Source organism: Bos javanicus, chromosome 1 (assembly GCF_032452875.1).
Source record: "Bos javanicus breed banteng chromosome 1, ARS-OSU_banteng_1.0, whole genome shotgun sequence".
Classification (NCBI taxonomy): domain Eukaryota; kingdom Metazoa; phylum Chordata; class Mammalia; order Artiodactyla; family Bovidae; genus Bos; species Bos javanicus.
In genome coordinates this window covers 96007831-96033239 of record NC_083868.1, presented here as the reverse complement: position 1 = coordinate 96033239, position 25409 = coordinate 96007831, and the positions used below count along the sequence as shown (strand labels likewise).

Here is a 25409-nt window from a genome sequence, read left to right as displayed (position 1 = left end):
GCACCCACCCTGTTACCCAACCCCCACCCCTACCCCAGCTGCCCAGGGGGCCACGGGTTCTCACTGTGGCATTTCAGTGCCAGGGAAATAGACAGCTTACTGTAATAACGCATGAATGAGCTTTTGCTACCCAACTATCAAAAAAAAAAGCCATTTCCAATGGCATCTCTGTTTCTTCTCAGCCCCTTGACTGCCTCGAAGAAACCTCACCTCTGAGATGGAAGGATTAAGGAGAAGAGGAGAGGGAGTTAAAAAGAGGGGGGTAAGCAGAGACGGAGAATTAACGAGACTAAATAAAAAGTACCACTTTGACCATAAAGGTAGTTCTTAAAAATAACCGTGGAGAAGGAGGCAATGTCAAGGAAAGTACGGAAGATTCAAGTACATAATCCCAAGATTTAGCATCCATCTAACAATGTACTCCTCAGGAGGGCGTGTGAACTTCCAAGCTTCACCCCTTCTGTGTCTGTGTTCAGAGCCACCATCAGTTCCGTCTCACCGACCCTCCTTGCCTCAAGTATATACAATCGCTTTTTTTGGTGGGGGGCGGGGGGGGGGGTCAAGAGAGGAAAAAGCCCTTTTAAGATGGGTAGACAATCCTTCTCAGACCCCCGGTGCCGCTGCCACCCCCACCCCTCACCCCCTTCCCGGCAGGCAGCATCTAATTAATATGGCAAGAAAGCTCAGCCCCCTTCCCCGAAGGAGTGTGCTGGGATTGGGGGATGGGGGTGGGGAGGCATCGAGGCGGCACTGGGATTCCTGGTATTCCGATCCCAAAACAACAGCAAAATGGATTCTCTATCAGTGATGTCTTAGTCAATACAATGAAACGGCGTCTGAGGCAATTCACGTGAGGGTAAATTAAACCAGGGGGGCTCGGGGCGGAGGGGGGAGGGGAGGGGCGGTGCTTTACAAAGGACTGACCACAGACACAAACACACACACACACACACACACACACACACACACACTCCCCCAGGAGTTCCGGTCTGATTGGGGAAAAGCAGAGCACAAACACATCCCTTTCATCTGCTTAAGTTCATCCATAAAACTGAAATGTCACAGCCACAAAGTCAGAAAGCACAGGCAGGGCTGAGTTAAAACCATAAATAAAGGTGAGTGGCAGACCGGCATTTCAGAGAGCGCTGAGAGGGAGTCCGGGCGCGAATAGCTGAAAAGGGGGCAGGGGAGGCAGTTGCCATCTACAAGACTGGCACAGCAAGAGCTGCCCCCGTAGAGCGGCAGGTTCGGCTTCGTGGAGCCAGCCAGGCTCACAATGTCCTCTTGCAGGCTGATGGAAAACGTGAGGCGCCAGTGCCTTTATTCACGCTGTTGTTATTCTTTTTACAGAAAAGGACAGTGGGGTCTAGAGCCTTGGCACCGCGGCTTATGCACACACACACACTCACATACTCGAGCCTTTCATTTAATGCTCTTACACCGGTCTAAGATGAAACTGGCATAAGCTCTAAGGGTTTTCGGGGGGAGGTCTGGCTCCCACCAAAGGAGGACACGTACCGCACAACCTCTGCGGTGGGGGCTAAGCCTAGAACACCTCGGCAGCCCTTGAATCAACACGAGAATCCAGGTTCCCTCGCGTGGCATTCGCCTGTCTCTGCCCACCAGCCCCAGCCCCAGTCCACGCACCGAGCCCACTCACTCTGACCCAAAACACTGGAAAGAAATCAGAAAGCATGTTCCGCTCACCCTCAAAGCAGAGAGATCTATTTCATCCAAGCTGCGAGCCGGGGAGTCGCTCGCCATGTCGACTTCTTCGCGGGAGAGATGGACCAAAACCACCCCGAAGCTATTCCCTTGGAAATTCCACCTTGGTCTATTTCACTCGCGTCCTCATGCGGCTGTCGCGCCAGAGGCCCGGGGCCCAGCCTCCTCCGCCCACCCCGGCTCCCACAGCGCCAGATCGAGATCCTCCGAGCGTCGGTCCTCCGGGTCCGGGAGCCCAACCTGAGCGGATCTCCAAGCCCTGGAGCCGCGGTGCGTGTGGGCTGCGCGCCCTGATCGGCTAAGGGCGCTGGGGCTGCGTGGGTGTATTTAAATGGGACATGCTTCTTTGCTTGTGCGTGGATGGCGGCTGCATTGGCTGTTATAATGAGACACATCAACTCCTCCACTCAGCTGGGGGGTGGGGGTGGAGAACCACACAGAACTGTCTATCACCGCTTCCTGGGAGGAGTAAAGCGAGGTGGGGGGGGGCGGGGAGGAAAGGCAGAGGAGGCGTGGTCTCCGACTGGGGAGAGGCCGCGCTTCCTGACCGGGTCCCTCTGCACCAACGTGGATGGGGGAGGGGCGCACACCCTTTTAGCCTAGGCTTTTGCGGGGTAACCGCGCTGCATCTGAAGACCTTTCCTGAACCCTGCCGTGCTTCTCGTAGGGACAAGGGGGCTTTATTGTGTGTCCAATTCGTGCGCTGCAGCAAAATGGCCCTTCAGTCTCATTTTGAGGGATTCTCGGCAGGGTTCAAATGCTCCAGCGGTGAAAGAAAAAAAAAAAAAAATCCAGAAGGGAGGAAAAAAAGAGCGACGCCCTCCCTCCCCCATTAATTATTTGTGGGGCTGGAGTAGCGCGGGCTGGTGCAACCGGTGCATATAAGGACTTGTGTGCAAAGAAGGGGATCCGCCTCCAGCCGCGGAACGAATGAGGGAGAAGCGCACTCCTGTGGGCGCCCAGCGCCCCCCCATCCCCTGGGCCTCGGCAATCTACAACTGCCGCGGGGTCGGGTCCGCCAGCAGCCCCGGGAATCCCAGATGGCAGTTCTGGACGGGTCACTTCCCGCCTCGAGGTTGGGAAGGTTTGCCAGAAGCGGGAAAGTCGGGCGATCTGAGCTCCTTCTTGGCCTCGCCACACCCCGGACCTGTCCATGCCGCAATTCCCCCACGGAAACGACCGAATTGAAACGAGAATTGTTCTCCGGGTGCAGTGGTTTGAATGCTTCAGGTAACTCGGAAGGCAACGTGGGTTAAGGCAGCTCACGCAGCCGCCGGTCCCGGCATTTTCCTTTGCGGCTGCGTTTCTGCTGCTCGTCTACCCAGATTAATAGAGAAAGTTTGGCTGGCGGATAAGATGTAACCCAGAAGATGTACGGCGTGAGAGCGATTTCAGTGCACCGGCTTTCTAATTGAAAGGCTGAACGTTTACAGTGTAAACCTGATATTCTGTAATCCGGTGTATCGAGTCACTTCCCCCAGCCGCGTCTCCGGCCTTGGCCACGCGAAATACCTAGGAAAAAAGGCTAAAATTGAGCTTTTCCCCCAAATACAGTTGTAAATTTGAAGGCATTATCTCCATCTCTGTTAAGATCAGAATTTTCTCCTTGCCAAGTGTCCTGAGGAATTTTTAATTGTGCAGTATGGATATCAGCTTCAGAATGATGCTTTTGAATGAATGAATAGAAGCCAATGCAGTTAGTTCCTCAGGACTTTGGAGTAGCATTCCATATGCACTCTGCTGTTTTTATTAATAATATTGTCTTTATTTATATGCATTGTGCATCAAGAAACTTGAAAACTGTTCCAACATTTCAGTCACCACAACAGTTTAGGAACTTTTGCCATTAAAACGTCAGATGTGTAAATGCGTCATAATTCCAAACATATGATTTGATCTCTCATTTTCTAGTAAAATCGTCCAGCTCAAGGTAGTAACCTACAGTAAGCCACTAAGTAATGTCGAAATGACATTAAAAAAAAAAAAAAAACTATCGTTTCTCATCGTCCTGTTTTTTCCCTTCTCTGTGCCTTTTTTACCCTAAATCTAGATGACAAGTTAATGTATTTTCTCAGTGTTGAAAGAAAATCATTAAGATCAGGTATTGAGATCTATGAACTGAGCTATTTTTAAAACTCCAAGCACATGAAAAATGAGAAAAACATTTTTTTTCAAGAACCTTCATTTTATACCCCCAATTTTATTTGAAACATCACAAATCGTTCATTTCTTTTAGCGTTAATCAGCTGTTCAGGCCATAATGGTGTCATGATACAGGTATTAAATTCTACCATTGGTTTTAGAATCAGTTTAGAAAACCATATATACAGTACAGTGATGTGTACCAAGAGGAGGAGGGCTTCCTAGGAGCCTGAGAAGCTGATGAAAGTCAGGTGGAGGCAGGGATGCTGGCCGCAGGAAGTACCATAAAAGGAGAGGTTACAACAGCCAGGGCCCTTCCAGCTGCTAAGGGAACGAGGAAACTCCAAGCTGAAGGTAAAGTAATTCTGGTAACTGGGCTGAGAAGGAAAGTAGAGGTCAGATCAGGTAGAGCCTTGCATACCCCAAAAAGGAACTTGACTTAATTTTTTTTATGTCAAGTGTATATCATATTTCATCAATTTCAGTACAAACATCTAATTTTTTTGTCATATATGTATGCCTCCTGCACAGTTATTTAACATTTTCTTTAAATCAACGCTTTTCATTTTTTCTTATATTTAACTTAAAAGGAAATATATGTCACTACTGTGGATGGAAAACTAGCAGCACCTGCTTAACAAAAAGAAGGAAATCATTAAAATGAATACAGTGGAAAATAAAACAGTATTCTTAAATTCTACCTAACTATCTATCCTGAGGCTTTAATTTATTAAAAGAAAAGTTAGCAAAATGCCAGAAAAGACATTCAAAATTTGACCAAAGTGAGATTTTCCTCTTGGTGTAATGTGAAGGGTTGAAAGAATTGTTATTATTAAAGTGCAGTTTGAAAGCCTGTACAACATTATGATATGCTGTTTATGTCTGTCTAAATATGTAAATGGAGATCCCCAGTAACGCTAAGGCCTAGCGCCGCCAAATAAGTAAATATTAAACAAAGAAGAAGAGGAGGAAGAAAAGAGAAGAGAATGGATTCAAATCCATTTACTTCATACTTTGGGACTTCCCAGGTGGCGAGAGTGGTAAAGAACCCACCCGCCAATACAGGAGACATAAGAGACTCTGGTGAGATCCCTGGGTTGGGAAAATCCCCTGGAGATGGAAATGGCGACCCTTTCCAGTTTTCTTGCCTGGAGAATTCCAGGGACAGAGGAGCCTGGTGGACCACAGTCCATGGTGTCGCCAAGAGGCGGACTCGACTGAAACAACTTAGCACAGCATAGCAAATATGTAGATAACCATAAAAAGCATGAACACAGGCAGGAAGGATATAGAGGTATGAACTTTGGAGCGTGAGAAGGGAAGAAGAGAGATGAAATGGGAAAGCACAGTGGAGGCTCCAACAATGGTACCTAATTTAAATTTTTCAAAGATCTTAAGCACAGATTGTTTGGACTTAAGTCTGTGTTGTCACTAATGGGCGCTTGGGCCAAGGAAACACGATCACCCCAAGGGGCTGCCCACCAATTTCCAGGAGAAATAAGACCACACACACACACAGTCTGAAAGTAAACTACCTACAACCCCTGCCCTGCACCATGTCCTGCCCTGTCCCCCTTCCCACCACAGTAAGCAAAGCACTCAGAATTAGCAACGCAGATAGGCAAGTGAGATTTCCAAACACTAAGATGAGCAGCCTGCATGCCTGCTCAGTCACTCAGTTGTGTATGACTCTTTATGACCCCATGGAGTGCACCCTGCCAGGCTCCTCTGTCCATGTCCCAGCGAAAATACTGGAGTGGGTTGCCATTTCCTCCTCCAGGGGATCTTCCTGACTCAGGGATCGAAACCACATCTCCTTCGGCTCCTACATTGGCAGGCGGATTCTTTACCACTGAGCCACCTGGGAAGCCCCAAGAAGAGCAGACCAATCACCAATTATTTGTGAAAATCTATTAGTATGAAAGAGAAGCACTATTTCAATCAATAAGCAAATTGAAAACTCCAAGATATTTGTATAGGAGCAAAAACAAGTTTTGTAACATACAGATTGTTTTCACTCTCAGAAGGATAATGCAGGACCTCACATACATTGAAAACAGCCAAGTTATTGTGAAAACAAATCGGTTAGAGGACTTATTAAGAACATATTTATTGAAATTGTTTAAGTGAGTTGAACAGTAATCAGTGATACTATGCTGTGGATACTCTTATAATAGTCATATATTAACATATTTAATCTTTATAACCTTACAAAATAGGCAACATTATTAGCATATTTTTTTACAGATGATGGACGTGAGTCTAAGTGAACTCCAGGAGTTGGTGATGGACAGGGAGGCCTGGCATGCTGCGATTCATGGGGTCGGAAAGAGTCGGACACGGCTGAGCGACTGATCTGATCTGATCTGATCTGAAGCTGAAAAATAGAAAGATTAATTAATTTACTCCGGGGAGCACAGTCATAAATGGCTAAAACAGAATTTGAACTCAGGCTCTTAATCACCATGCTATATACTGACTCAGGCTGAACTGAAGGACGATTTAGTAAGCTGGAAGACTGGGTCCTCTTCTCCCGGATTACAGAGAAAATACATAGAATACAGAGGACTTCCAAAACTGGGTAACAAAAGGCATTTTAGCTTTTACCTTGTTTTGGGGTCACTTGCTCTAAAGCAGGGTTTCTCAGCCTCAGCACTATTGACATTGTGGTTCTGAGAACTCATGCTGTGGAGGGCTGTCCTATGCAGTGTTGGATGCTTAGAAGCATCCTCACTCCCTACCCACCAGATGCCAGAAACACTTTCCCATCTGGGAAAGCTAAAAATGTCTCCAGACATTACCAAATGTCCCATAGAAAGCAAAAATCACCCCCAGTTGAGAACTACTGCTCTAGGGCAAGTCAGCCACCATGACCTGTGGACGTTCATGCAACCTGCCAGCCGTGTCAGCTGCCTTGAAGTGGAACCTCCACGCTAGTCAAGCTTTTAGATGATTACAATCCCTGCTTGCCCTAACTGCAGCTTCATGAGAGATCCTGAGTTAGATCCATCAAACCAAGCTCCCGATACCTGACCCACAGAAACCCTGTTAAATAAGAAATGTTATTGTTGTTGTAAGCCACTTGATTTGTTATGCAGCAGTAGATAACCAATACACTGTCTCAGACGGAGTTCTGTGTGGCTATATTAGCTGGAGCTATAGCAGCCATCTTCCTTCCCGAACTTGAGAAAAAAAACCAAAAGATGAAAAACACTTCGATCCTTAATCACATTGTTGAGTCACTAAATTAATCCAGGAACAACCTATCTCTGAACTTCTTCCCATGAGACATGAAGTTTTTCTCTTTGTTTAATCTGCCTTTAGTTACATTTTCTGTTATTTGCAGTCAAACACTTCCTATTAACAGAAAATAAGAATTAAAACTTTTAATTCTTTATTATTGCTGATTCATAAAGTAATAGGAAATAATGATAATCTAAAACTAGAATAATTTATCATGAGGATAAAAGTAAAGGAGAGAGAAAAAAGCATGTTAAGATTTTGGTCTTATTTGGAAATGTATATAGATACTTCGGAGAAGGCAATGGCACCCCACTCCAGTACTCTTGCCTGGAAAATCCCATGGACGGAGGAGCCTGGTAGGCTGCAGTCCATGGGGTCGCTGAGGGTTGGACACGACTGAGCGACTTCACTTTCACTTTTCACTTTCATGCATTGGAGAAGGAAATGGCAACCCACTCCAGTGTTCTTGCCTGGAGAATCCCAGGGACAGCGGAGCCTGGTGGGCTGCCGTCTGTGGGGTTGCACAGAGTCGGACACGACTGAAGCGACTTAGCAGCAACAGCAGCATATAGATACTTACTCTAAACACAGGAAAAATGTAAGTCAATTATACAAAATAAATATAGAGGTCACCATGTAGGCAATTATAAATTAGATGTGTAAGTCATAAACTACCTGAATCAAAAGAATGAAACAGGGATAATTTGATGAATTCAATAAAATAAATAAAAGAAAAAATATATAAATCAGACTATGTCTTGTAAAAGACATGTTTAAGGAGTGATGAGGCCCTCTCAGCCTCTATTCTGCTTCTGTATACTGCAGTAGGTACACTAATGCCTCAACCCCTGCCAAAGATGTTCATGTTCCAGTCCCCAGCACTTGTGAGTATGTTACCTTACATGACAAGTAGGTCTTTGCATATGTGATTGAAATAAGGAATTTGAGATAGGGAGATACCTGGATTAAGCAAAGTGGGCCCCAATGTAGTTCCAAAGGTTTGTTTTTTTTTTAACTTATTGGCTGCACTAGGTCTTCATTGCTTTGTATGGGCTTTCTCTAGTTACAGAAAGCAGAGGCTACTCTAATTGCAGTGTACAGGTTCTAGGGAGCACAAGCTCAGTAGTTGTGGTGCTTGGGCTTATTTGCTCCAAAGCATGTGAGATCTTCCCAGACCAGGGATCAAACCCATGCTCCTGCACTGGCAGGTAGATTCTTAATCACTGGACTGCCAGGGAAGTCCCCAAAGGTCTCTAAAGGTGAGAGAGGAAAGCAGAAGAGGAATCAAAGCTAGAGGAAGAGATGAAATGGAAGAAAGGCACAGATATGTGCAACATTGCTGGCTTTGAAAATGAAGGAAGGTGCCATAAGCCAAGGAACATGGGCAACCTCTAGAAGCTGGAAGGGCAGAGACATGGATTCTACTCTAGAGCCTCCAGAAAGGAAAGCCACCCTGCAAACACCTTAATTCTAGCCAGTAAAACAGACTTCCAGACTGTAAAATAATAAATTTGTGTCGTTTAAAGTCACTAAGCTTGTGAGAATTTGTCACAGCAGTGATTTAAACAAACACACACACACACACAAAACTAAACTTCCTGTATCTATATTTCCTTTGGAATGATTCTCTCTTTCCCTCTGGTTACAGATTGTTGGAGCTGTAACTTGGGTTTTCTGCCCGTCAGTATCCAAAGGGTGATAGGTGTCTGAAATCAGAACAGAGAAACCTGGAAGTTAAGAAGAACAGCAACAGACTGAAAATGGTTAGTGACCATCACTTCCAATTGCGATGCCATTACTACAGTCCTTTCCTCTGTGTTGTGTCTCAGAAGTTGCCTTTTTCCTGTCTGCTTCCAAGCATGATCCCTATGCTAGTTATCTATTGCTAAGTAACCAACCACTTCAAAGCTCAATGAGTAAAACAACAGTTATTTTTTTTGCTCACAAATCCATCATTTGAGCAAGGTTTGCTGGGAAAGGTTCATGTGCTCCACAGACTATCAGGTAAAACTGAAGGACCCATTTCCAAAATGGCTCACTCATGTACTTAGCAGATTTGGTCCCGGACTATGTGCTGAGGGCTCCTCTCCAGGCTTGTCTCTCTATGGGCTGTTAGGGCTTCTTTATGGCATGGTGGGTGAGTTTCAAGAGCAAGCATCCCATGAGCAGCAGACAGAAGCTGTATCACCATTTATGACTTAGTATCAGCAGTCATGTGATGTCCATTCCACCACTGTTACAAATCTTCCCAACTTCAAGAGGAAGACACATATATCCCACCTTTTGATGGGAGGAGTGTCTAAGTCACACTGTAGAAGAGCCCAGAGGACAGAAGAAATTTTTGCAGTAGTTTTGGAAACTAAAACCTAGCACATCTTTCCAACCATATTATCAGTTCTTTGACCTCAATATCTTTGCCTTTTGCTCATAGTTGGCTTCTGCTATTGCTTTCAACCAAAGAATAATGTCTCAGACATAAGCACAAACACATCACAATAAGAATAAGTAATTTAAATTCCCATATTAGAATCAAAGGGTATAAAAAGCAAAGCAAAACAACCCAAATAAACTAAGAATACACAGTTCTGCCACAGGAAATTGATAAAATCTGTCCAGAGTACAAGGTGCAAGGTTTGATCATTTCCAAAAAGCAGGAGTTATGGATTGGAGAAGGAAATGGCAACCCACTCCAGTATTCTTGCCTGGAGAATCCCAGGGACGGGGAGCCTGATGGGCTGCCATCTCTGGGGTCGCACAGAGTCGGACACAACTGAAGCGACTTAGCAGTAGCAGCATGGATACCAGTCTTAGACCACATTACTAAGAGATTCTAATGTTCATGTTACAAATTTTTCTAAACAGATTCACAGTTCTTAGATTTGTCTTCACTAGAATCACTTTTGTCTTTCTCTGCAATTAAACTTATTCCTAGGGACCCAGTCAGAAATGTATCATCATCTTAAGCAGCTCTGCCTGTAAAATTCCAGTTTTCCACTGTCTACTTACACACCCGATCCTTCTAGCTTCCTGGTGTGTGTGTGTATGTGTGTATGCTAAGTCCCTTCAGGCACGTCCAACTCTTTGTCACACTATGGACTGAGCCTGAAATTCAATATTTTGAATTCCATACAGTATGATCTGAAGTGAAGAGCATGGTCCCTGGAGTTGGACTGCCTGAGATCAAATCTCAAAATAGAAAAAGAAAAACAATACAGTTGTTTTAAAAATCTCATTTCTCATTTCAGATAGATATATTGGTACAGATAGACTTTTTTAACCTAATTACCTTGGCATAATACTGCCAAGTGACTACATTTCTTTTGTATTAAATGGGTTCAGAGCAATTTTCCTAATTAACTAGCACTTTTTAATCCAAAAGACAAACACAACACTGTATCTAAAATACCAGTATTACACTTTCCCCAAATATGGAAAACTATTTTTACTAAAAATTTGGCAAGCCCTTTCAAAACAGCATTTTCTGTTTTCATTCTCTGAGAAATTTCTAACAACAAACATGTATAGAAAATTTTAATATGCAGCTGTAAGCTTTCACTATTTACTATAAAATTTGTTTATAATTTTTTGAAAGTTGCTTGATCTTCTTAAATCCCAAAGCAGTTTTAAATTTAATTATGTTCTAGTCAAACAATGGAGTTTCCAGCCTGTTTTTTCTTCAGTGTTTTTAAGACCTACCCTACTGTCTTTCAACAGCATTCTATACATGTCTGGTCAGTGACCAAATGTACTTTAATAGAAATGATAAAGAGACATCTCTTCTGACCACCAGGGCTTGGCTGGGCCATGTCAAAAGCCGGTGGTATGTTATTTCCTGCTGGTTATCTCAATTAGTTTTCACTTTTTCTATAGAGCTTTTCTCCTGTTTAATTTCAGATTCTAAGCCTGCCTTACCCTAGCATACACAAAATAATTTTCAACTTTTTAGTTTGTGTCCATATATTTGAATGACATAGCCTTACAGGTTAGCCTAGAGCTGGGAGAAGGGAGGAGTTGCCCAACTGATCTTTACATGAAGTCATAAGGTGCATAAACGTTTTTATCAGACTTTAAAGCTGGAAGGAACCTTTGAGATAAGGAGTCCAGCCCTCTCACTTTACAGATAAGGAAACCAAGGTCCAGAGACACTATGTGACTTGCTCAATGTCACAGAGTTACTGCAGGAAAAGGCTTCTTGTTTTGTTTTTTAAAAAAGAAAAAAAACAAGGCTGTTTTTGCTGTTATTGTTTTCCCTGAGATTCCCAGTCCTCTGTTTCCCTTCTACCATACTCTAGCAGTACTACTACTGCAAGAAGTACTACTGCTTCTATTGCAACATTGTGTTGTGGGTGGTATCTAGAGTGCAATATGCATATCTAAAAGAGACTGTAAGGTACACAGTTGATCCCATTTCCCTTCATGTGTGAGCCACCTGAAATCTCCAAGCTAAATGAGTGGGTGTGCCGTGTTTGGTATTGCCTCTAGTTGGGGAAGAAGTACCAAAAACAGAGCCCAGCAGTTGGTCTCAGAGGTTTTCTTTAGTCCAGAGAACTGAGACAAAACAAGGAATAGGGAGTTGTTTTGGTCAATTGGCCAAAGAAGGCAGAGGCCAAACCCCTCAAGAGATTTAACATACTTTCTTTGTGCAATTACATAGATGACTTGTGAGGTCTACACTGAAAAATATGTGTTCTCTCTCTTATAACACTTAAGATGCTATATTGTGTTTCATTGCTTTTCTTATCCACAATTCAGCTGTTGAGCACAAGCAGCTTTTCTTGTTCAGCTCTATTTCTCTCGTACCTGGCATAATGCCTGCAATGAAGTGATGCTTATAAGATTAATCAATAAATCAGTGTAAAGAAGTAGCTAATAAAAGTGGACAGAACTGGTCACTTTGAAGACAGAAAAATCTGGACAAGTCTTTTCAATCCTTTAGGTGTCAACATTTTTATATTTAATAGATTTTGCATGATTGATTGATTCTGAGAGCAAACCAAGAGTCCCATGGCTATGACTGTGTCAAAAGCTAATAATAAGAATCAGTTGTAGATCTTCGTTTCTCATGCATTCACTAAGAGTGTAAATTCATTTACTTATTATCAGCTTCCCAGGAGGTGCTAGTGGTAAAGATCCTGCTTGCCAATGCAGGAAACATAAGAGATGCGGGTTGGATCCCTGAGTTAGGAAGATCCCCTGAAGTTGGGCATGGCAACCCACTCCAGTATTCTTGCTTGGAGAATCCCCATGGACAGAGGAGCCTGGTGGGCTACAGTCCATAGGGTCGCAAAGAGACACAACTGAAGCAGTGTAGCATGCACACACACACATATTAATATATGTATTCACTAAAAACATGTATTGGATACAAGGATCATCAAAATGGTCTCTGCTTTTATCATTTAGGCATTGTTTCTGAATGTGCTGTCTATGGGTGGACTTCCCTGGTGACCCAGTGGTTGAGACTCCACACTGCCAGTACACGGGGTGCTGGTTCACTCCCTGGTCAGGGAACTAGAATTCCACATGTTACGGGGCTGAAAGAATAAATAAAAGCATTGTTTATGGGTACTGGTGTCAAAAAAAGAAATAGGGCTTAGTTAATATATAGATTCCGAGAATATGAAGGAGCAGGACGCAAGAATCTTTACTTTTAAACAAGCACCCTCCAAGATCATTTTTTCCCATTCCCAAATATTTATCTAACATCTTTGGTGGGCAAGGCTTTTAGTTAGTCGGACCAAAGGAATAATGAACATTGATTATAGCTTTTAGTAAGTATCTTAGTCTGTTTGGGCTGCTATAAAAAAAAAAAAAAATCAGAGATTAGATGGCTTATAAACAACAGAAATTTATTTCTTACAGTTTCAGGGGCTGGGAAGTCCAAAATCCGTATGCTGGCAGATTCAGGATCTGCTTCCTCATGGACAGCCATCTTCTCGTTTGTGTCCTCAAACTGCACAAATGGCAAGCTAGCTCTCTGGGGTCTCTTCTGTAAAAGGCACTAAGTTCAATCATGAGAGAGCTGCCCTTATGACCTATCACTTTCTAAAGACCCCATTACTCTGGAGATTAGGATTTCAACATGGAAATTTGGGGAGGTTGGACAGGGGACACAATATTCAGTCTATGTACAATATTCAGTCTATGTAAATATGAGACAAAATCCAGTGTCATAAATGAGCATAATGAAACTTCGGTTAACTGCACTGCTGTCAGGAAAGCTGAAAAGAGTGGAAGGAATTCAGGACAGAGTTTAATTTATGAAGAAAAAAAAAATTAGTATCCTGTAACTGGTTGGACAGAAAGTCTAGACATTTATTGATGTTGTTGATGATCTCTCAGTGAAAAAGACCCAGAAATCTGCTTAAAATTCTTTGTCTTCTGGTATATACGTCACCAGCTTCTACAATCAACAGCATATCACCATAGTTATTTTTATATTTCTCCCCATCCACTATGCTTTTTGGGCTTCAATTGTGGCTCAGCTGATAAACAATCTCCTTGCAATTAGGGTGACCTGGGTTTGATCCCTGGGTTGGGAAGATCCCCTGGAGAAGGGAAAGGCTACCTACTCCAGTATTCTGGCCTGGAGAATTCCATGGTCCAGTCCATGGGGTCGCAAAGAATTGGACACGACTGAGTGACTTTCACCATGCTTTTTCTTCTATTTTGTTTTGCTTTGTTTGTTGGTTGTTTGTTGTTTTTTTTTTTTTTTTTTTGCCACATCAAGGAGCATGTAGGATCTTTAGTTCCCTGATTCTCTGACCAGGGGTGAAAGCCATGCTCCCTGCGTTGGAACCGCAGAGTCTTAACCAATGGACCACCAGGGACTTCCCCTGTTTTTATTTGCTGAAATATTTAAAAACAAATCTTTGACATCATTTCATTTCACCTCTAAATATTTCAATTATGCATCTCACAAAAAAATGGAAGGATTTGAATGTGGCGTGTGCTTAGTAATGTGCTTCTGAAGCATAAAGTTTAAAAGAGGCAAAAGTACCTTTACAGTAGAGAAATTTAGCAAACAGCAAACACTGTTTTGGTCAAGTAATCAAGGTTAACATGATCAGTGATAAGTCATATTGATAGAAGGCACCCCTGACAAGATATAATGAGAAAGGCATTAGTAAAATTTTAATAAAATGTGTTGTTTAATTAATAGTAATGTGCTGATATTAGTTCTTTAGTTGTAACAAAGTTATCAGAATAATATAAGATATTCACAATAGGGGAAACTTGGTATGGGATATATAAGGACTATGTACTATCTTTACAACTTTGGGAAACCTAAAACTATTCTAAATTTTTAAGTTTATTATTAAAAAGGGACAAGTATAACAAACTGAATAACCTAGAAGAAATGGATAAATTTTTAGAAACATACAAGTTTAAATCATAAAGAAGAAAATCTGAACAGACCAATATGAATAAGAAGATTGAGTCCGTAATCAAAAACCTCCCAACAAAGAAAAGTCCAGGACCCAATGGTTTTACTGGCAAATTCTACCAAACCTTTAAGGACTATCATAAAAACAGGCACAGAGACTTATGAAACAGAATCAAGAATGGGAAAAGGATAGTTTTTTTCTATAAATTGGTGCTGGAAAAACTGTGTATAACATGCAAAATACAAAATTGGACTTTATACTATACTACTCACAAAAAGTAACTCAAACTGGATTAAAGACTTAAACATAGGCCTAAAATCACAAAACTTCTAGAAAAAAATATAGAGAAAACACTCCTTGACATTGATCTTGGTAATGATGTTTTAGATATAACATCATAAGCACAAGCAACAAGAGCAAAAATAAAATAGAACTACATCAGACTAAAAAGCTTCTGCATAGCAAAAGAAATGATCAGCAAATAAAAGGCAACCCATAGAGTGGGAGAAAATATTTGCAAACTATCTGTCTGAAAAGTTGAACATCCTAAATATATAAGAAACTCATGCAACTCAATAGCCAAAAAGAAAAAAATGTGATTAAAGGAAATGAAATTTCTGCACATTTGTGTTCATTGAAGCATTATTTACAATAACCCAGATATGGGAACAACATAAGTGTCCATCTTCAGATGAATGGATTAAAAAAAAAAAAGAAAAAAAAATGGAGTATCATTCAGCCATGAGAAAGAAGGAAAGCCCATCCTTTGTGACAACATGAGTGGGCCTTGGGGGCATCATGCTACGTGAATATGTCAGATAGAGAGAGAAAGACAGGCAAGCAGATCTCATGTATTAGTAGAACCTAAAAAAGCCAAACTTGGGGCTTTGCTGACAGTCCAGTGGTTAAGACTCTGCACTTTCACTGCAGAGGATACAGATTCAATTCCTAGTTAAGGAACTAAGATCCCACATGGTGCAGCCAAAAATATTTTTTTTAATTCAAAAAGCCGAATTTTCAGAAACAGAGTAGAATGATGGTTGCCAAGGGTTGCAGGATGAGGACATGGAGAGATGCTGGCCAAATGGTATAAACTTCCAGTCATAAAATGAATAAGTTCTGGGGATCTAATGTACAAAATGGTGACCATAATAATATTGTGTTAGATACTTGAAAGTTGTTAATAGAGTAAATCTTAAATATTCATGCCACAGATACACAAAAAAGCAATCATAAGAAATGATGGAGGGTTTTTTCAAATATATATTCATTTTAATTAAAAAATTAAACTATAGAAAAATTGCAAGAACAAACAATGAACGCTATAATACCCTTTGCTTGCTGCTAAGTCACTTCAGTCGTGTCCGACTCTGTGCAACCCCAGAGACAGCAGCCCACCAGGCTCCCCCGTGCCTGGGATTCTCCAGGCAAAAACACTGGAGTGGGTTGCCATTGCCTTCTCCGACCCTTTGCTTAGATAAATCAATTTAACATTTTGCCACGTTTGCTTTATCTATTTTTGCTAAACCATTTGAGAGCAAGTTGCACATATCAAAACTTTTATCCCTAAATATTTAAGTGTATATCTCTTCTAAATTTTGTTTATTTTATTGGAGTGTAGTTGCTTTACACTGCTACGTCAGTTTCTGCTGTACAGCAAAGTGAATCAGTCACCTGTATACATATATCCCCTCTTTTTTGGATTTCCTTCCCATTTAGGTCACCACAGAGCATTGAGTAGAGTTCCCTGTGCTATACAGTCAGTTCTCATTAGTTTTCTATTTTATATATAATAGTGTCTCTATAGATTTTTAAATGTTTCATTATTGATCCATTCAAATGCATAATTAGGTTTTAATCTACCACAAATACATCTTCTCAAATGTCTTTGAATTGATCTACCTCTACCTCCATAAAATCTTTTTTTAAAAAGCTTATTTAGAATTTCTGAACATTTTCAGATATGATTTTAGGTTTTTCACACTTTTAAAATATTATTATAACTTTCATTGGGGACTGAACCTTAATATCTGGGATTTCATGAGCAGCCCTATCTCTAGTCATTCACTTGGTGACTTGGTGAAACCATGTCGGACTCCACTGTGATGGCTGTAACAGCAGAATGGCCTCCAGGGGTCTGTTGAAACATTTAAAACCTAAGAATTCAAAATCAATGGAGAAATCCACCATGTGCTGAGCTAAATTGTGGGTAGAAATAACATCCATAATTGAACTATATATGTTCCATTTCTAATTTTTTTAAAAAAACCAAATGGTGAAAAAAAAAAAACTACTACAAAAAGAAAATTCCCCTTGTTTGTTTTACACTTCAAAAACAATATCACTTTCATTACTGAGTCATGGAAACTTCCTGAGTCTTGCTTTTTTAAATAAAAAGACCGGTTGCTGATTTGTTTTCTTTTGCACCCTGCCATCTACATCTATAGCAAAATTGACAACTCAGAAATAGTCTTTAGTGAAACTGCAAAGTGGGTGAGGTTCTCCTGTGGCTTTCTTCTCCCTCCTCTCCTGATCTCCCAACTCCTGGAGCTCCCAGCTTATCTTATCCCAGCCCTTCTGAGCCTGTGGACCTGTAGGATATTTTACTCCCCAAGCCTACTTTTCCTCAAAGTATCCACTTTTCCTTCCTTTTCTGACAATCCCAACCCCCATCTTTTACTGCTCCCAACCTCAGCCGGCTGCCGCAGTCAGCCCTTTCCTTTATTTCTAGTTTGCTTCTTATCACATTCACCAGCTTCTGGTCCCAGTGTTTTCCTGCCTTCCAGCCTCCCCCACACACTCACCTTGCTATCTATGGAGGCAGGTCACCGACTTCTGCCATTTACAATGTGTTCTGTGTAAACGGGGTCCCCTGGAGTCATGCCCAGTGGACACATTGTGTATAAATGCCGGAGGTATGGAAAGTCACTGTCCTAGATACAGCCTTACAAAGGGAAAGTCCATAACTGAACTCAAATCCCCAAGTTTCATCTTTGTCTTCATTTCTGGCTCCTCCTTGGCAGCACCCTCTTTTCCTTGTAAAGCACCCACAATGGACTTAGGAAGACCTAGGTTTGGCAGGTGACACTGCCACTTCCTAACTGTACAACGCTTGGAAAGTTACTTAGTCTTTTAAGTATTCATTGTTGTTGTTTTTTCTAATTTATCTTATTGAAATAATGTGTTAATTACTGCTGTACAGCAAAGTAATCAGTTTTACATATCTTTTTCATACTCTTCCATTATGGTTTATCACAGGATATTGAATAGAGTTCTCTGTGCTCTACAGTAGGACCTTGCTGTTTGTCTATTCTCTATCTAATAGTTTGTGTCTGCTAATCCCAAACTCCCAACCCATCCCTCCCCTGTGCCCCTCCCTCTTAGCAATCACAAGTCTGTTCTCTATGTCTGTGAATCAGTTTCTATTTCATAGATATAGGTTTGTTTGTGTCATAATTTCCGTTCAGTACAGTCGCTCAGTCATGTCTGACTCTTTGCAGCTTCATGGACTGCAGCACGCCAGGCTTCCCTGTCCATCACTAACTCTCTGAGCTTGCTCAAACTCAGGTCCATCGAGTCAGTGATGCTATCCAACCATCTCATCCTCTGTCATCCCCTTCTCCTCCTGCTTTCAATCTTTCCCAGCATCATTTTTTTCCAGTGAGTCAGTTCTTCGCATCAGGTGGCCAAAGTATTGGAGCTTCAGCTTCAGCATCAGTCCTTCCAATGAATATTCAGGACTGATTTCCTTCAGGATAAACTGGTTTGATCTTGCAGTCCAAGAGTCTTCTCTAACACCATAGTTCAAAATATCAATTCTTCAGCACTCAGCCTTCTTTATGGTCCAACTCTCACATCCATACATGACTACTGGAAAAACCATCTCTTTGACTAGATGAACCTTTGTCAGCAAAGTAATGTCTCTGCTTTTTAATATGCTGTCTAGGTTAGTCATAGCTTTTCTTCCAAGGAGCAAGCGTCTTTTCATTTCATGGCTGCAGTCACCATCTGCAATCATTTTGGAGCCCCCAAAAATAAAGTCTGTCACTGTTTCCATTGTTCCCCATCTATTTACCATTAAGTGATGGGACCAGATGCCATGATCTTAGATTTTTGAATGTTGAGTTTTAAGCCAGCTTTTTCACTCTCCTCTTTCACTTTCATCAAGAGATTCTTTAGTTCCTCTTTGCTTTCTGCCATAAGGGTGATTCCACATATAAGTGATATCATATGGTATTTGTCTTTCTTTTTCTGACTTACCTAAGTATTCATTAGTATTCATTTTTGATTAGAGAAATGAGATAAAAATAACACTTTCCTCTGCTTTGTCATGTGAACTAAATGAGATAATGTCTATCTGAGCACTGAACCAGGAGCATGCTCAATGGAAATTCCTTGTTGATATAAGTCTTAAGGGTAATGCCGAAGTTCCACCTGTAAAGTCCACAGAATCCCTCTGCAAACTGTTTAGAAAGTATCTTTATGCTCGCCTTAGTTCTCCAGACTAATTCTACTTTTTCTCCATACTTCTGTGAACACATTTTATGGTATTGATAATTGAAATTCAAGTTAAAGCAATCCTTGATGCTTTAAATGATCAACTTATTAACATAGACAGTCTAGCTCAAAGATTCTGTCTCCACTCTCAACTGAGCTTTTGTATCTCTTATCCTGTGCTCTATTAATCCTGTATTCTTTATCCATAATAATAATAATAATAATAATTACTATTTACTAAATGTGTTTCATGTCAGATACCTTATTACATTGCCCAACTGAATCTCCACAATAGGTTGACGTTATTATTCCCTCAGCTGAGGAAACTGAGTTTTTAAATACACCACCCAAGATTTCAAAATTTGTAAAATTGAAGCCAGGGATGCCTTTTCTAAAACCTATTCCTACCCCTTGCCCCCAGCAACCACTGGCCTACTTGTTGTCTCCATCTGTAGAATCTTTGTGCATGATACTGTGGATTTGCCTATTCTGGACATTTCATATTAAGAAAATCATACAATCTGTTACCTTTTGTTACTGACCTTTTTCACTTAGTATCATATTTTTAAGGTCTAGCCTTATTGTAGCATATACCAGTACTTCATATTTCTTATATGGCTGAATTTTGCAGGCAAGAATTCTGGAGTGGCATCTTCCCTTCTGCAGGGCATCTTCTCAATCCAAGGATCAAACCTGGGTCTCCCACATTGCAGGAGGATTCTTTACTGTCTGAGCCACCAGCGAAGCCCATAGATATACTATCATTTGTTTATCCAATTATCAGATGATGGACATTTGAGTTGTTTCCATTTTGCCTATTAAGAGTAATTCTACTGTGAACATTCATATAAAAAGCTTTCATGTGAAGCTATGTTTTCAGTCCTCTTAGAAGTGGAATTGCTGGGTGACCATCTGTAAGTATAAGTTTATGAAACCACCAACCTCTTTTCTAAAGTGCTATATTATTTTGCATAATATATGAGGGTTCCTACTTCCTCACATTCTTGTCAACACTTGTTATTGTCCATCTTTTTCATTATAACCATGTTATACATTCCAAATTTAATATAACATTTAAAATATTAATTTGCTTTTCTGCACTAGCTGGGGCTTCCCAGATGGCTCAGAGGTAAAGAATTTGCCTGCATTGCAGGAGATGGGGGCTCAATCCCTGGGTCGGGAAGATCCCCTGGAGAAGGGAATGGCAACCCACTATAGTATCTTGCCTGGAGAATCTCACAGACAGAGGAGTCTGGCGGGCTACAGTCCCTGGGGTCATGAAGAGTCAGACACGACTGAAGCAACTTAGCGCTTCAGTGTGTGTGTGTGTGTGTGTGTGTGTGTGTGTGTGTGTTTGGCTGGGTTTGTTTTTAAATGAAGAGATTTGGTTACAAAAGTAATAGGTATAGACACCAGTGCTCTCTGAACCACATGCTATCAGCCCACTTGACTTCAGGGAAACTGCATTGGCCAGTCCATGTATGTATTTCCTGTGTGTGCCTTGAGTACACAAGCTTTGCAGGGTCTGTGTTGAGCCTTGGGGCTTTTTCCACGGCCACAGAAGGTTGCTGAGTCAGATCCTAGAGCCAAGTTGCCAGGGAAGGAGAGAGTAAGAAGGCGGAACTTTCAGTCATAGAGCTGGAAGTTGACGGACAGTCTCCAGCCTCCTGTGCCCTGTGCAATTCCAGGGCATTCTACTCCATCCTTAGAAACACCCGGCAGTAGTGAGCCACAGTTGCTCACAGCAGAAACCCACTTATAATAAGCACTTAATTGGCGTTTCTTCTTTCCCAACTCCCACACTTCTGCTTCCTGGGATCACTTTGCAAATAAGCTTCCTGCTCACAAGTCCTCATCCCAGTCTCTGGTTTCATAGAAACTCAAATTAAGCAAAATTATGTAAATGAAAATGTCAAAAAGTCAGCATTAACTGGCTGCAAAGTTAGAAAGTCAGAAACTCTTTGCTTTGAAAAATCCCTTGTGTTTTTCCACTCTGGACTTAATTTTTTTTTTTTCACACACAAAAATTATACTTATAAGTTATTGTTTGAAGTTCAAAAGATAGTCTGCTTTATTTTTAAAAAATGTTATTGGATTGTAGTTGCTTTACAATATTGTGTTAGTTTCCACAGCAAAGTGAATAAGCTATGCATACATACATATCCTCTCTTTTTTGGACATCCTTCCCATATAGCATTAAGCAGAGTTCCCTGTGCTATGCAGTGGGTTCTCATTAGTTATCTATTTTATACATACTATCAATAGTATATATATGTCAAGCCTAATCTTCCAATTCATTCCAGCCCCACCGCCATACCCCATTGGTATCCATATGTTCGTTCTCTACATCTGTGTCTTTATTTCTGTTTTGTAAATAAGATCATCCATACCAATTTTTTTCAGATTCCACATATATTGTGTCAATATACAGGATTTGTTTTTCTCTTTCTGACTTACTTCACTCTGTATGATTGTCTCCTAGGTCCATCCACGAAAGACAATCTGCTTTAACTATCAGGGTTTTCCCACCAAGATAACATCAGTGCGGCCGAAAAGCAAAGATGACTGGAATTTTAACTAACCTGCCTAATCTTACTGTGTCTAAATGTCTGTGGTATCAGATTTGTTCAAAACAGTCCCCAAAATAGGATCATTACTTCATGATAATAATAGGATTATTATTCATGATCCAGTTGCACATAGTACATGGGTGAGCCGGCACGTTGTTCACGTGGAGGACTTTTGGGGGCTGGGAAGTGGGGCAGTGCCAGTCCTTATGTCATAGCTTCCTTCAGAGCTTGTTACAGCCTAGTCACTGCCTGCCCTTGCTTTGACCTGGGGTATTCCAGTTTGACTTGCTGGCTATGAGCATTTCACAACTCCGTTGCCTATGTTATCTTAAGTCTGCACTCTTCCCCCTTAATCCAGACTTGGCAGCTCTGTTCCGCCATATCTCCGCACGTGCTTGTTGTCCCTTGATACTCCATTCTATCCAAACTGCCATCTCTGCTAAGCTGAGAAATGGCGAGGCTGTCAGAGACAGGATAGAACAGTCGCGTGGACTTAGAGGCCCTGGACACCAGGTCCAGCTCTCCCCTTCCTAACCCTGAGACACTGGACAACACAGAATCTCCATGTGAACATTATTTCCTTGTTTTTATTAAGGTAATTTTAGAGTGATTTTAGGCTCATATGAAAATTGAGGAGAAAGTATAGAGATTTCCTGGATACCATCTACCCCTACATATAACTTCTCCCATTAGCAATATCCCCCATCAGAGTGGGCTTCCCTGGTGGCTCAGATGGTAAAGAATCTGCCTGCAATGCAAGAGACTGGGTTTGTTCTCTGGGTTGGAAAGATCCCCTGGAGAAGGGAATTTATTACAATTGATAAATGTCCATTGACACATCACACATCATAATCACTCAAAGTCCATAGTTAACATTATAGTTCATTCCTGGTGTTGTCCATTCTATGTATTTGGACAAGTATATAATAACATCCTTCATTATGATATCATGCAGAGTAGTTTCACTGCTCTAGTATTTCCTCATCCTAAATGTGGCAGTAACATGATTGATTCTGAATCCTCTTAGGCTTAGAGAAAATAAAAACTGCTTAACAAACAATAAGGCAAGAACATTCAGTGTATTGTGTTGAGAGTGAAAAATTAGAATTGGACATAATCTAAAAATCTTAACACAGGAGCCCAGTTAAATAAATTATGATGTAATCAACCAGATATATGCAATAATTAAAAATTAAGTTGTACAATAGTTAAAGGTGTGGGAAAATTAAGTGAAAACAATTACAATGTGTTCAAGTTACCAGGGGCTGGGAAGGGAGGAATGGGGAGTCACTGTTTAATGGGTACAGGGTTTCTGTTTGAGATGGTGAAAAGTTCTGGAAATGGACAGTCGTGACGGCTACACGGCATAGTGAATGTACTTAATGCCACTGAACTGTGTACTTTGAAGTGATTAAAATGGTAAATTTTGTGTCATGAATATTTTACCACAATAAAAAAAAATAATAAAGTAGCTAGAATGTTGCAGGAAGTTCTTCAAAATGCAAAAACAATTCTCCTGTGAAGCCATGGTGGTTTCTTACAGTTTGCTACTATTATGATTATGAGGAGCATATAATTGGATGTTTATTAAATTATTAACTAAAACTTTAAACACAAATAAAAGTGTTTGGTTTAAAAATATATATGTACAGGATGGCCCTCTTATTTAAATCTATCTTTATCTATGTCTATATGTCTATATCTATATGTCTATATATATCTATATATCTATGTCTATCTACATATATAAACACAACATTCATATATACTTTTCTCAGTTTTCTGGGATGAATATATATTACTCCTACACCGAACTACCAGGCTTCCCTGGTAGTTCAGCTGGTAAAGAATCAGCCTGCAATGAGGGAGACCTGGGTTCAATCCCTGGTTTGGGAATATTCCCTGGAGAAGGGAATGGCTACCCACTCGAGTATTCTGGCCTGGAGAATTCCATGGCCAGTCCATGGGGTCACAAAGAGTCGGACTCGACTGACCGACTTTCACTTTCACACCAAACTTTATTTTTATAAAAAAGGTATGAAGTAGTACATCAGTATAAACCATAAGGAACTTCTATGATTAATAAAAGAGGCTTTGGCCTATCATAGTGTAGAATATACAATAATTTCTAACAATTTTAAGACAGTGTTTGACGTTAATCTGCAGACAGAGAAAACTGTATATCCAAAGTTTGAAAAGTGACCAGGTAGCTCATTTGAAGCATTTAAGTAAGGACATTGTGTTTGGAGCATTAAGTCTGTGGGTGGGTGGTGCTGAGAGCAAAGGGCTGTGATGAGTCTGGAGAGGTTGGCAGGTAATAAAGGGACAGCTGTCCAAGTTAGAGTTTGGACTTTATTCTAAGGATAACAACAAACCATTGATGGGTTAGATTTGCATAGTGGAAGGATTAGGGTGATTGCCTCCTGTCAAATGGACTAGAGAAATATAAGACTGGAGGCAGAAAGGTTGGTTAGGAGGCTGTTGCAGTCACACGGGCATGTGGGCAGTGAGTATTAAGTATGTGGGACTGAGACACATCTAGAAAGTAGAGCTCTTGTAGAGCTTGGTATCAGTTGGAGACCCAGAGTGAGATTGAGGACTATCTAGGATGTCTCCTGATTTTAGCCTTGGGCAATCAAAACGGGCTAGTGTCACTCATGGAGATAGAAAGCAAATAGGAGCTTGTGTGAGGCCCAGGTAAATACAGGGACCCGGACTTAGCGAAACATCAATCTGGATGATTTTTCTGCAGCAAATCACAGGATCTTTGGTGCAAGTGAGAGGAGGGTAACAGCTTAAATCTTCCAAAGCTATAGATTTGCAAAGAATTGTGAATAAAAGACACGGCGTGGGGCAAAGAAAATGAAGAGTCAAATAAAAATTAACCATAGAGGGACTTCCCTTGGTTGTTCAGTGACTTGGGACTCCAAGCTCCCAAGGCCAGAGGCCCAGGTTCGATCCCTAGTCAGGGAACTAGATCCCACATGCCACAACTAAGAATTTGCATGCTGCAACTAAGATCCAGTGCAGCCTAATAAATAAAAGAAAAGAATTAAACGTAGAATGATGTACCCGTTGTCAAAGCTATATATTTTAAAAAGTGAGGGAGGAAATGATGGAGAGAGAAAATGAAAGTATCTAGAGATTGAAAGTACTAACGTGTACAGCCAACCAATCCATGTGCTCCATGGTTTGTTTTTTAAAGGGACTTTGTTTTCATTTTTATTATTTTTTTAAAATCACCAAGAGTCTGATTCAACCATGCCGTAATTTGATCATGAAACCTTGACCAGAACCCTGAAGGTAAGAGAAGCCATTTGAAATCAAATATCTTGTCCAAACCTAAACAAAAACAACTATATAATCATTGATTTCTCAGATATAGGACCAAAATTAATCAGTAAGTATATCTTCCTTTCCCAGACTCAAAGACCAGTACTGCTTTGTACAAGTAGCCTGTGGACTGGGTATTAGATAATATTGGAGATTTCTAAATATTCTTGAATGTGTAATGGTAAATTATGCAGGTCAAGATTCTTAAATTTAGGAAATGCCTGCTAAAGTATATGGAGGTAAACTGCCAGCATGCAACTTATTTTCAATGTTTTTTAAAAAATTGCATAATAAAGCAAATACAGCAAAATGGTAACTGTTTGATCTAAGTGATTCTAAATGGGGAGGGAGGCAGGGGGAAATGATTTTGCTTCCTAGGAAATATCTGGCAGTGTTTGGAGACATTTCTGGCTGTCAAAGTTAGGGGTGGTGTTGCTATGGCATGTAGTAAGTAGAAGCCAAGAATTCTGCTAAACATCTACAGTGCACAGGACAGTCCCTGACAACAGAC

General features: G+C 41.1%; 1 protein-coding gene and 1 long non-coding RNA gene across 10 annotated transcripts in view; one reads left to right on the top strand and one right to left on the bottom strand.

Annotated features, from left to right (window-relative positions):
* TNIK (TRAF2 and NCK interacting kinase) overlaps positions 1-2128 on the bottom strand; it is a 410943-nt gene extending 408815 nt beyond the window's left edge. For all 9 annotated transcript variants that reach the window (XM_061415948.1, XM_061415967.1, XM_061415997.1 and 6 more), the window contains exon 1: positions 1708-2128. In XM_061415948.1, the coding sequence (XP_061271932.1) occupies positions 1708-1764 (57 nt within the window). In that variant the 5' untranslated portion in view covers positions 1765-2128. The remainder of the gene's footprint in view (positions 1-1707) is intronic.
* Positions 2129-23208, top strand: LOC133247358 (uncharacterized). The gene is made up of 3 exons (XR_009736368.1): positions 2129-2955; positions 8759-8873; positions 21478-23208. It is a non-coding gene; the product is annotated as an uncharacterized LOC133247358 (long non-coding RNA).
* Positions 23209-25409: the final 2201 nt, after the last annotated feature.